At 34.5% G+C, this 12766-nt stretch overlaps 1 protein-coding gene across 1 annotated transcript in view; it reads right to left on the bottom strand.

Moving 5' to 3' along the window:
- Nucleotides 1–11979, bottom strand: part of LOC141832638 (ABC transporter G family member 31-like) — a 37565-nt gene extending 25586 nt beyond the window's left edge. Inside the window, exons 1-3 of the mRNA XM_074720103.1 lie at nucleotides 11636–11979; nucleotides 9965–10033; nucleotides 9614–9698 (exon numbers count right to left, since the gene is read on the bottom strand). Coding sequence (XP_074576204.1) covers nucleotides 9614–9698; nucleotides 9965–10033; nucleotides 11636–11979 — 498 coding nt within the window. The remainder of the gene's footprint in view (nucleotides 1–9613; nucleotides 9699–9964; nucleotides 10034–11635) is intronic.
- Nucleotides 11980–12766: the final 787 nt, after the last annotated feature.

Below are 12766 nucleotides of genomic sequence, written 5' to 3'. Positions count from 1 at the left end.
AAGGGTCACTTCAAGGCCGAGTGCCCGAATCAAAAGAGAGACCGCAAATCCAAGAAGGCGCTGAAGGCCACCTGGGATGAATCTTCGTCAGAGGACTCGGACGAAGAACCAATGACAAGTTTCCTCTTGCTTTCGGCAAGGGATGAACCAACAGAAATTGACAGCGAATCAGACACCGACACGAGTACAAACCACGGATCCACATCCATTTTCGAAGGTTCCCACACTGCTGTAAGTAGTGAAAGGTTGTATTCAATTATTATTAGCTTATCTAAAAAGTTAACAAAGTCAAATATCTTAGTTGAATCACTCCAAGAGGAGATAGTCCTCCTCAAGGAGAAAGTCAACTCTGGGTTATCAACCGAAATCAAGAAAATTAAGAATTCGACTCAAGTCCAACTTGAGAAGAAAAACCCTCAATCAAAGCTTCAAATTGATGATCTCAGACGGTTGCTTGAAAAATTCACCTTTGGGTCTAAGTATCTTGACATGATACTTGGAATCCAAAAAGCTAGATACAATTGATCGGGCATTAAACTTAAATCTAAAAATAGGACATTCATGACATTTTTGCACAGACCGCACAAACCAAAGAAACCTAGAGTCCAAGCATGGGTTCCCAAGTCCAAACTGGTAAATCCAGTTAAAACAAACCAATTATGGATCCCCAAGGATCAAATACATTTGATCCGACCCAACAAGGATCATGATCCAGGGGGATCCAAAACCCGTAAATGATTGATTGCATTTCTTTTATTTTTTTTATTTTTCTGCATTAGAATAACCTACGCTAGATAAGGATGAATATTTGATTAACTGTTGTCCAACATAGTACCAGGGTGGGATGAGATGATAGTACATTAGGGAGACCCAGTTTAAATAGTCAAGTGAGGTAAAGAGTACCTTACTTAGTATGCTTAGCCAAGTCAAATTAACCGAAGCTACCTCGCCACATCCTAGACTAGCTAGACCAAAGTTTCTCCCTAGACTAGCTAAGCTTATAATTTCCTGAACCAGTTTTGTTTTAGAAAGTGGTCGTTGTTCCGATACCAAGAAAGCCCCTGTGCCTCGCCACTGCCTGGAAATTGATTCTTGAAATACATATTAAGAAAGTCAAACGGTTAACCTTGAATCTAACTCAAGGTTAATCAAATAATAGATACCTGAAAATTTAATTAATAAGATAAAACTGAAAAATTATCTCACAAAACCTATAGGATTAACTGTGTGATAATCTAGAAATGGGTGAAATGAATTAAATAAAATATTTTGAATTAATTAGAAATCAACTTTAAATTAATTTTACTTTTAATTAATTTTAACCTAAATTAATTTTACCTAAAATAATTGTAACTTAATTAATTTTAACTAAACTAATTTTTAACTTAACTTTACCTTAAAATTAATTTTAACTTCATTAATTTTACTTAAATTAATTTTGACTTAATTAATTTTACCCTAAATCAATCTTAACTTAATTAATTTTACCCTAAATTAATTTTAACTTAATTAATTTTACCCTAAATCAATCTTAACTTAAATCAATTTTACCTAAATTAATTATAACTTAAATCAATTTTATCTAAATTATTTTAACTTAATCAATTCTACCTAAATTAATTTTTACTTAAATCAATTTTACCTAAGTTAATTTTAACCTAAATCAATTTTACCGAAATTAATTTTTACTTAAATCAATTTTACCTAAATTAATTTTAACTTAAATTAATTTTACTTAAATTAATTTTAACTTAAACAATTTTATCTAAGTTAATTTTAACTTAATTAAATTTACCTAAATTAATTTTTAACTTAATAATTTCACCTTAAAATAATTTTACCTTAATTTTAACTTAAATTAACTTAACCAGTTTTAAATTAAACTAATTTTTTCTAATTAATCTTAAACCAACTTTAACAAATTTTTCTTAACTAATCTTAACCAATTTTAACTAAATTACCAAAATTTTATTAATTACTTAACCAAATTAAAATTTTACCTTAAATTTACCTTAACAAAAATCAATTAAAACCTAACTTAAAGTTTTAGAGGAGCTGCTCGAACTTCCTGCACCTCCACCTCCTCTTACCACCGATCAACAACTGATCCGACTCGAGGAGACTATCCAGGGTTTCCAGCAGACAGTGCTAATTGACTTGATGATCAGGACGCGAGGATGCTAGCCTAGCATGCCGAGATGGTGGATATGCTCAAGGCTTGGGGCATGGGTCATCCACCACCACCACCCCAGTAGACATACTTTTGGACATGATTCAGATTTATTGACATTTTGACTAGTGACTTACCTTATGTACATTTTATCATGGTTTATTTATATGCATTTTAGTCTTTGCATAGTCTACATAGTTTACTTATATGCATTTTTGAATATTCTAACTGTGCTTAGTAGAATAGAAAAATTCAAAATTTCAAAATTCATATTATTTTCAAATCTACTATTATATAGTTTTTCAAAAGTTTTAAAAAGTTTTTTTCTTTCTTTTGAAAAACTTATTTTCAAAATTTTTAATTTCAAAAGTAAAGAAAGGAATGATTTAGCCTTAGACTAGAATCTTTCCCTTAGAAAGCATGATCCTATAGATCTAGGTGGAGCATCTCATAAAGCACACTAGTTGCCTTGATTGTGATTGTAAAATTTTGAATAGTATGAGATGCATAGGATTCTAGCCTAAGTATCAGATGCTTATGTCAATGCATTGAACCTTACTTAGGCTTTAAACAACACATTCAATCAAGTTAAGTGTTCATAAGCATAAGCTAAGTGAGATGATACACTTACACTTGACTAACTGGGTCAAGTTACTACTTCTTAGTAGATAGCTAAAACCTAAGTTGGACACTCGCCCCTCGGATAACATTTTCTTTGTCTAAGTATTTTTTTTATTATTAACATGCTTGAACTCAAACCCTTTAAATTATTTTTGATTATGTCAAAGGGGGAGAGAATTATGAGATTTCAAGTTCTTCAAAGTGTTTAAAAATTTTCTCAAGTCTTTCTTAAATTTTTCAAAGTTCAAATCTATTTTAAAAAATCAGATATTTTGAACTTAAGTTCTAAAATTCAATCTTTCTGAAAAAGTTCAAAAGTTTTCAAAGTCTTTTTCAAAAATATTTTTAAACGACTTGAATGATTTTGCATCAACTTGATCAAAACTAGTCATGTCAAGTTCAGGGAGAGAGAACTAAAAAGAAAGTTTTTTTCAAAACTCTGCTTATTTTAAAGTAAGCATAAATTCAGGGAGAGCCGTGAAAGCAGGGGGAGTTAACACAATGCATATCATGTTGTATTTGCATATTATTTGCATGAGTTAAAAGTTGAACTTAAATTCTTATCTATTATAAAGGTATTTTCTTAACTTGAAACTCGAGTTGTCATAATCAAAAAGGGGGAGATTATTGGTGCAGAGAGCACCAGATGATCGAACTTTGGTTTTGATGATGGCACGAGATTCAAGTTAAGTGTGTGTTTGGACTAACAAGTTAATCTACTGTGCAGAGAGCACATGAAAATCCTAGTTGAGACTAGGCAAAGCAAAGTCCTAGTTGCGGCTAGGCAAAGGCAAGTCCTGGTCTGGAGGATCAGGCAGAAAACTTAGCAGGTCAAGTACACCAGATGCAAGTTCAGGCGATGTCAGGAGGACCGAGAAGCATGGCAAAATCCAAGTAGATCAGGAGGACCAAGGCTTGGTGGAAGTCTAAGCGGTTAGGAGGACCGAGAGCCTAGTAGCAAATTCCTGGGGACCGAGAACCATAGCTAAGCGGAAAGTCCAACAAGTCCAGACTTGTTGGTAACTCAGGTAAATTCTCCCGAGTGGAGTGGATAAGGACGCGTTCCCGGAGTGGAACTGTAGGTGGAACTGTAGGCGTCGGTATAATCCAAGATTTTACTGAAAACCTGAAGTTAAGACTAATTAACAATTCAAAGAACTGTTAACCAATCTGTTATTTTGTATTTTGGGACTAACTTGTAATGCAGATTGGAGATGCGAAGATTTTGACTCCAAGCGACTTTATCCGGAATCTAGTCGACCGGACGGTCCAGGCGCCTGGAAGGTGGAATCCAGGCGACTCGGGTTCGTATAATCGCAGCGGAAGTGGAAGTCCATCTATATCCTCCACGTCAGCACGGAGTCGACTAGAAGGAGAATCCAGGCGACTGAAAAGATGAGTCAGCTGTGAAGATGGCAGATCGACGACGTGCGTGGAGTCGCCTAGAATGGAAATCCAGACGACTGGAAGGGCTTATAAAAGCACGTCGAATAGAGGGTTCGACACAACAATTAAAATCATTCTGAAGTGAGACGATGACACCCTGAGCGAGAAGGAACACCCGAGCAGCCGTCGTAACACCGGAGTCGTGCCGAAAAGAGATCTATCTTCATCTCAGGATTGGTAACAATTAAAATACTTGTATGTTTTCATTTACGATAAATGTTTTATCGTGATATCTCTTTGTAATCGTTACAACTCTTTTTCGTAAGAAAAAGAGTTATATAATGGATTGCCCATACGTAAACAATCAAAGATCGTGAGCCTTGGAGTAGAAGTCATTGGCTGTGAACCAAGTAAAAAACAAAGCATGTTTTTGTGTGCTTGTCTTAATTTTTGTTTTTATCATTTCCACTGTAAACTACTTTGATTTACAAACGAGCACAATTGACGGGTTTCAAAAATCGAGAAAAAACCGCTAAAAGATAGCGCTATTCACCCCCCTCTACCGCTTATACGATCCAACACAAAGCATGTCTTATTTCCTCATCCTCCAAATGGATCATTGATTCTAGTGTCACGGATCATATGACAAATAATTCTAGTCGCTTTTCTACTTTCCAATCCAAAACTAACACTTCTATCGTTAATTTAGCTGATAGACCACCATCTTGTGTTCGTGGATATGACACTATTAATACTACCCATTTGCTTTTTCTATCCTCTGTTTTACATTTACCTAATTTATCTTTTAATTTTCTCTCTGTCAATCAACTAACCCGTAATCTTAATTGTTGCATCTTATTTTTTCCTGATCATTGATTATTTCAGGATCTTTTGATGAAGAAGATTATTGATAAAGGGCATGAGTCTAGAGGTCTTTACATTCTTGACACATCACTCCCAAAATCTTTTGCTTGCTCGGGTGTCGCTTCTCCTTTCGAGACTCATTATAGGTTAGGTCATTCATCTCTCCCTTTGCTCAAGAAGTTTTGTCCACAATATAGTAAGGTATTTTCCTTAGATTGTGAGTCATGTCAGTTTGCAAAATATCATCATCTTAGTTCAAAACATGCTATTATTCCTTTCAAATTAATTTATTCTAATATTTGGGGTCCTTGTCCTATTTTATCTAAATCTGGATTTAGGTATTTGTTACTTTTATAGATGATTATTCTCGTGTAACTTTGTTATATTTAATAAAAAGTTGTCCTAAGTTATTTTTTCTATTTTGTGCATTTTACGCTGAGATTAAAACTCAGTTCGATGTATTCATCTACCTTGCGAAGTGATAATATCAAAGAATATAGGTTCGATTTATTGCAATCTTATATAAGTTAGAATGACATACTTCATGAAACCTCTTGTGTTGATACTCCATCCCAAAATGATATTGTAAAATGTAAAAACAGGCATTATCTTGAAACTGTACGGGCTCTTTTATTTCAAATGAATATTCCTAAAGCATTTTGAGCTAATGTAGTTTCTACAATATGTTTTCTCATTAACCGCATATCATCCTCTATTCTTCATGATAAGATCCCTTTCAAAATATTTTTTCCCAATAAGTCATTACTTCCTGTTAGCCTTAGGATATTTGGTAGAACCTGTTTTGTTTGGGATGTTTGTCCGTATATCACTAAATTAGACCGCAAGTCTTTGAAGTGTGTGTTCCATGATTATTCTTGTCTTCAGAAAGGATATAGGTGTTATTGTCCCAGTATTAATAAATATCTTGTTTCAATTAATGTTACCTTCATGGAAAATACACCTTATTTTCGGTCTTCATTTATTCCGACTCGTTAGAGGAAGGATGATGATTTGTTAGTATATTCTGTCAAATCCTCCGCACTCGTCTCGGAAGCAGATCTTGTCAAGCCTCCTATTATTCAAGTCTACTCTAGGCGACGACCTCTTGATTCAGGTCTTGCACCTCCTCCTTCGTCAACAGATCCAGTCCTGTGTGATGATTTTCCTATTGCACTACGTAAAAGTAAACACACCAATGTACCTATCCTACTTCTTTTGTTTTTATAACGGCTTGTCATCTTCCTCTTATTCTTTTATTGTTTCACTTGACTCTATTTCTATTCCTAAAATTATCCATGAAGCTATATCTCATCCTGGTTGGTATGATGCAATGAAAGAGGAAATGAATGTTTTAGATGACAATGACCTTCAGGAAAACGGACTATTAGATGCAAATAGGTGTTTGTAGTTAAAGTCAATCCGGATGGGTCAGTTGCCAAATTGAAAGCGCGTCTTGTCGCAAAGGGCTTTGCTCAGACCTATAATATGGACTATTCTAACACTTTTTCTCCTATTGTAAAATTGACATTTGTTCGATTATTCATTTCAATGGCTGCTACTCATCATTAGTCTTTGCATTAACTTGATATCAAAAATGTTTTTCTTCATGGAGATCTTCAGGAAGAAGTATATATGGAGCAACCTCCTGATTTTATTGCTCAGGGGGAGTTAGGGCGACTTTGTCGTCTTCAAAAATCTTTGTATGGTTTGAAATAGAGTCCTCGTGCTTGATTTGGAAAATTTAGTCAAGTTATTGAAATATTTAGTTGATGAAAAAAAAATCTAACCATTCTGTGTTCTACAAGTAACCAGGAGCTGGTATCATCCTGTTAGTTGTGTATATGGTGATATTGTTATCACCGGAAGCGATGCTACGGGAATCTCATCTCTTAAGTCTTTTATTCATAATCAGTTTCATACGAAGGACTTGGGGGTGCTAAAGTATTTCTTGAGTGTTGAAGTTACAAGGAGTAAAAAAGATATATTTCTATCTCAGAGAAAATATGTCCTCGAGCTATTAACTGAGATAGGAAAATTAAGAGCAAAGCCTTGTAGTGCTCCAATGACTTAGAACATGCACCTCACAGGAGATGGGGAACTATTCGAATATCTTAAAAGATATCGAAGATTGGTTGAGAAGTTAAATTACCTTACTGTAACTCGTCCAGATATTGCATATCCAATTAGTGTTGTAAGCCAGTTTATGTCATCTCTAACAGTTCATCATTGGACAGCGGTAGAACAAATTTTATGTTACTTAAAAGGAGCAACTGGACGAGATATCATGTATGCAAATCATGAACACACTCATATTGAATGTTTTTCAAATGCAGATTGAGCAAGTTCCAAAATAGATAAAAGATCTATTTCAACTTATTGTATCTTTGTTGAAGGAAATTTAGTCTCATAGAAGAATAAGAAGTAAAATGTTATGTCACAAGCCAGTGCAAAATCAGGATAAGAACTATGACACAATCTGTATGTGAGATAATTGGATATATCAACTCTTAACTGAAGTAGGACTTAAGCCTTCAGTACTAACAAAACTGTGGTGTGATAATCAAACTACTCTTCATATTGCATCGAATTATGTGTTTCATAAGCGAACTAAACACATTGAAATTGATTATCATTTTGTTCGTGAAAAGATTGAACAAAACTTAATTTATACAAGATATGTGAAGACTGGTAACAACTAGGGGACATCTTGACAAAAGTTTTAAATGGAATTCAGATTGATTATCTTTGTAACAAGTTGGGCATAATTAATATCTATGCTCCAACTTGAGGAGGAGTATTAGCTATGTGTGTGTATATATATATATATATATGATACCATATTAGTTGTTTATATATATAGAGCAGTATATATCTATTAACTGTCAATTATGTTAGTTGTTAGTTAGCTAACATAATTGTAAATAGTTTCTTAGATTTCTAGTCTTGTATATAAATATACCTCATCTTTTAATAAAAGGTATTCTATTCTTTTCTTCTCAAATATCAATTCTAATTACTATTATGTAGTTTGACAAAGTGGTTAAAGGGAACATTAGAGTTTACCAAATGTATGGAAACTCTCAAATTATATAAAGTAGATCAATAGAACAAGGGAAGGATATACTCTAGAAGATTTAGTTCAATTGAAATGCTAAAATAAAGTTGACATTTTAGTTACCAACTTCAAAGAATTTCTAGCAAATCCTTCTCATGCTTTAAGGGGTTGTGTTAAGGTGGTTCTTTATCACCTTAACTCTTCATCATGGTGGCTGGTTGATCTCTTTTTCTTATTACAACTAGTCATTAATAATGTTCCCATCCACATTCTAATCACGTATCAAACTTCACTAATTCAGAATTGCAAATGAAACTTCATTAGTTTCACTAATTCAAAATTTGCAAATGGCTATGAGATTCTGCAATGCTTCTAAAGGGGAGATTAAGAACTTGTAAACTTCTTTGTCTAACCTTCACTTTCACTTCCGGGCTGAAGGTTTGCTTTTGAAAGCATGCTTAGTATGCATCATGGGAAATGATGCTATCTCCTTGAGCTTGGCAAGCTCCCAATCAAGACCCACTTGAGTACAGAGGTCCGAGGTTAGATATATCATGCATTTTCTAAAGAACCACATGAGAAACAATAAATCATGTGTTACAGGATTGCATGTGCTGTTGTGCACTCACTTGCTCAGCCAATAGATGGACTTTGCCATAGAATCTATCATCCTTCAAGAATTGATGGATTTACACAACATGAATTTGGCATCTCTTGCACAACACTTACAAAGATATCACTATTGATATGGTCTATTTAGTTGAACTTGTATTCTGTTCTCTTAAAATATCCTCATCCTCGACTAATTGAAACATCAGTGAGATTCAAGTGGCAACTCAGCCATTGTTTGCTAATTTGAGTCTATTCTATTTTGGACCTACCATGTGCCCTCCATTGATTCATTGATTTTTTAAAACTTTTGTGTCCTTGTGATGGTTTTCCTTCATAACCTAGGGTATCATTTCAAATCTCTTGGAAGAAATTTGGCCACGGACACTTTATTCTCAAAAAAAAAGTCACTTGCCTAGGACATTCATTTTGTTTAAGTTTCTGATTGAAATAGAAAATGTTCAGATTATATATACATGTTCTTTTATTTCTTTTCGAGAAAAGGGAAGGTGGAAGGTGAGGACCCTTATTATATATAAGTTATAAAAACATATGGGAGCGACCGCTTTTTGATGTAGGTAAGGTTCAACTCAGGACCTTAGTAACATTTTCTAAGGTCTTTCCCTTCTTGATAGAAGGCACCTTCTCTATATGTTATATTTATAAGTATAGGTGATTGAAGACCTTCACTTGTCCATCCCAAAAGAATTCAGGATGCACAAAATTACTTAAATCTATATACAGTTCCTCATGTTCTTTTCTCTGAATTATTTGTTCGTAATTCAATTCTGCTTTAGGATGCATTGAAGATAATAATAAATAATTGAAATATATTACTTTGTAGATCACAATAATTTGTAATATTGAACTAAAGAAGTATCCCTAATATTAGAAAGAAGGAAAGTTACCTTCAAGTTAGAATCAAGTTTACCAGCTAGAGCCAGAAGTAGTGTAGTTTTTCCAGAACCCGGAGGGCCTAACAGCAATGTCATTCTGCCAAAGCATCCCAGATAACAAAGAAATGGACATAGAAGAATCAGCTCACCAGAAAAATTATACAAAAGCATAATTTATTGAGAGCAACTCGCAAGCACATCTGAAGTTAAAGCATATTTGGATTGTCATTCTAATAGCAAGGAGTACTAAGAGGCGACTTCAACCACAATAATAGAGTCTAATGTCTAATATCATTTGAGTGTTTGAGATGGTTAGTTACTGTTCTTTTTTAGATTACAAAGATTTAAAGATTTCCGCCTCACCTTCCTGGTTTGATGACACCGCTAACATTGTCCAAAATGGTAAGAGTAGGTCTGTTTGGTTGAAGCAACCTAAAGGAAGTGAAAATTGACTGCAAAGAAACAAAACATGCCAATTTATCATAATCACTAAGGCAAGTTATAATTAAAATGTAGTCTACATAAAGGGAAAAGGGATATGGTAACAGGTTCTTTGAGCTTCTTTCAAGTTTTAATCAAATGTAAGAGACCATATCATGGAACTTCCTAACCAATTTCTAGAAATTTCATTTCTTGACATACTTATTAAGTAGCTAAACAGTTTTTTAAACTAGACTTTAATAATCCAAAACAGCAAAAAATAAATAATAGCCACAATAAAAAATTGAAGTTTGCATGTACTAGTTTATAAATACATCCATCCACTCTCTTGTGCTAAGATCGGCATGACCATAGCACAATAAAATTATTGCCAAATGTTTATAAATACAGCCATCCACTGTCTGGTTCTTTGAAAATAAAGAGATGACATGATCGTAGCACAATGATATTAGTGCCAAATGAAGTCATAGTATCTTTCAATAATCAGTTTTAAGATCCATAACATTCATTGAATGGTTGTAAAGTTATTGTAGTGTACCTCCATAATATCGAGGAGATAATTAGGTAGAGTAGGCAAGGCCCTCGTTCCTGTGCAAACTTTTGCAGAGATGTTGAGATTTTTGAACCTCACCTCAACCTTGGGGATGTCCAAACCTACACTGTTGGTGTCAAATCAGAAAAGTATATAATCAATTTGCTAGTGACGGATTGAGAAATCAAATTGTTAAAAGTCCAAGAGAGCCCTCAATCCAACCCAAATTATTTAGGATTTAAAATGACGGATCTATTGGTATCTAAGCACACTTAAATAAGGCTCACTTAACAATGGGGCACTAAAAGGTGAAGTTTCATTCTCACTTCATCACTTCATTACTCTTTTTAACTTGTCTACTTTGGGACAACATAATAAAAGACTAATTGAGGGAGTTGAATCCAACCTAAAATGCCAAAACATTGGAGAGGAGACCTCTTTGGAATTTAAGTGTGCTTACTAAGCCTCACTTAGAATGTTGAACTGAGGTGAAATTTCATTTTCTTACTTCCAAATTAAAGTCTTTTATATGTCTACTTTTTAACAGGTAGCAACTAAAATCCGACTTGCAAAATTACTAAAGTACATCAGTCGGTTGATCAATAGCATTATAATCATAAAAACCATAATAATATTGCCAGAAAATGTAGATAAAAATTCGAGCTAATCAAGAAGTGAAGTAGAAGAATCAGAAAATCCATATAGTTTCTGCATGAACAAAAAAACGAGAGAATTTAAGTAGAGTAATCAATCGCTCAGAGGAGGTAATGTAAATGAGATGATAAGATCATTTTCCTAGCAGGAGCACGGGAAGCTTTAAAGAGAGTGGTATGTCGATAAGCGGGAAGCGTGTGAAATGATAGATAAAACCATATATATCTGCACCATTTCTATGTAGATTTTAAAATCGTCTAGAGAAGGAAACCTAGTTGAGAGGATAAAGTCGTCAGACTGGAATTTCTGATAAACAGAATAGAAAGTTAATTCGGGGGAAAACGTGTAAAACCACCAACGCCGGATCATGATGAACTTGGAGAGGCGATAAGGGACGGGTAATGTACCTGTCGAAGCGGCTCTTAATGCCGGAGAGTAAATTGTAGTTGTCCTGGTTGGTGGTCGCGAAAGCCTTGTTCAGCACGCGCTCGCGGGCGGCTCGGTCGAGCCGGCGGACGTCGACTACCTCGAAGGGCAGCGACTGGGCCTGGGAGAAAGATGATTGGGAGTCACGCTGGACGACGGCAAAGTGTTGCCTCCGCACAGAAGGCAGCCGCTCCACGGAGGCCCACATCAGCTCCCGTTCGTCCTCCCTCGCTTCCGGCGCATCCATCCCCCACGACCCCTGCCTCTGGAACATATCTCCCTCCATGTCGATCTCGAAGTATTCGCTTCCGCTCGATGCCGCCATACCTCTCCTCTCCTCTCCTCTCCTCCACCAAAACCCTACTGCTCCTACCGCCACGGAGATTGTTGAGAGATGGTGAGGAGGTGATGCTTCGACTATTTATAAATGAGAGAGAAGAGATACCGAAGTCCCGGCTGGAGGGCTGTGGGAATATTGATGCGTGATGTGCGTGTCTGACAGGAATACCCCTTCTAGAATCGATTCCGTTGCACTGCTATTTAGGGACAAAACCACAAACGGTTCGGAACGACGATCCAAAAATTGATTTCACAGTTTTTTTTTTTCTTTCAAAATGCCCTTCTGAAATTGAAAAAAAAGTCTCGTTAAAATATCATCTTATTCTAGACAGTTCTAATGCGTATTAAATATTTTTTAAAAAATAATTTTAAATAGTTAGTTAGTAGTTCGTTTAATTTCTGTGGGTGGGGAGGGCCGTTGATAGTTGTTATTATATTCTATTATATCATAAATAGAACATATTATTCAACTAAAAATATGGTAAATGCATTTTATTTAAAATATACCTAAATTAATTCTTTATTTTTTATAGAAAATTACTAAATTATAATAAATGCAATTTTTGATACATTCGATGAATTACATAATAAGTGCTTTAAATCTACACGAGCTTTTAATGTTTTGATGAAACTAATAAAAAATTCAAATTCAACAAATTTTTATATGTTCTTTTAATTTGGCATATCTAGAATATATTATAACTTTTCCAAAAATAAAAATATATTATTTAATATGATTGAATTTTTTTACTTTAATTGTTAAAGACAGTATA

The sequence above is a fragment of the Curcuma longa genome, chromosome 7 (genome assembly GCF_044706935.1).
Source record: "Curcuma longa cultivar G26 ecotype Majalengka, Jawa Barat chromosome 7, ITB_CL_G26_1.1, whole genome shotgun sequence".
NCBI lineage: Eukaryota > Viridiplantae > Streptophyta > Magnoliopsida > Zingiberales > Zingiberaceae > Curcuma > Curcuma longa.
This window is presented reverse-complemented; position numbering and strand designations above follow the sequence as displayed.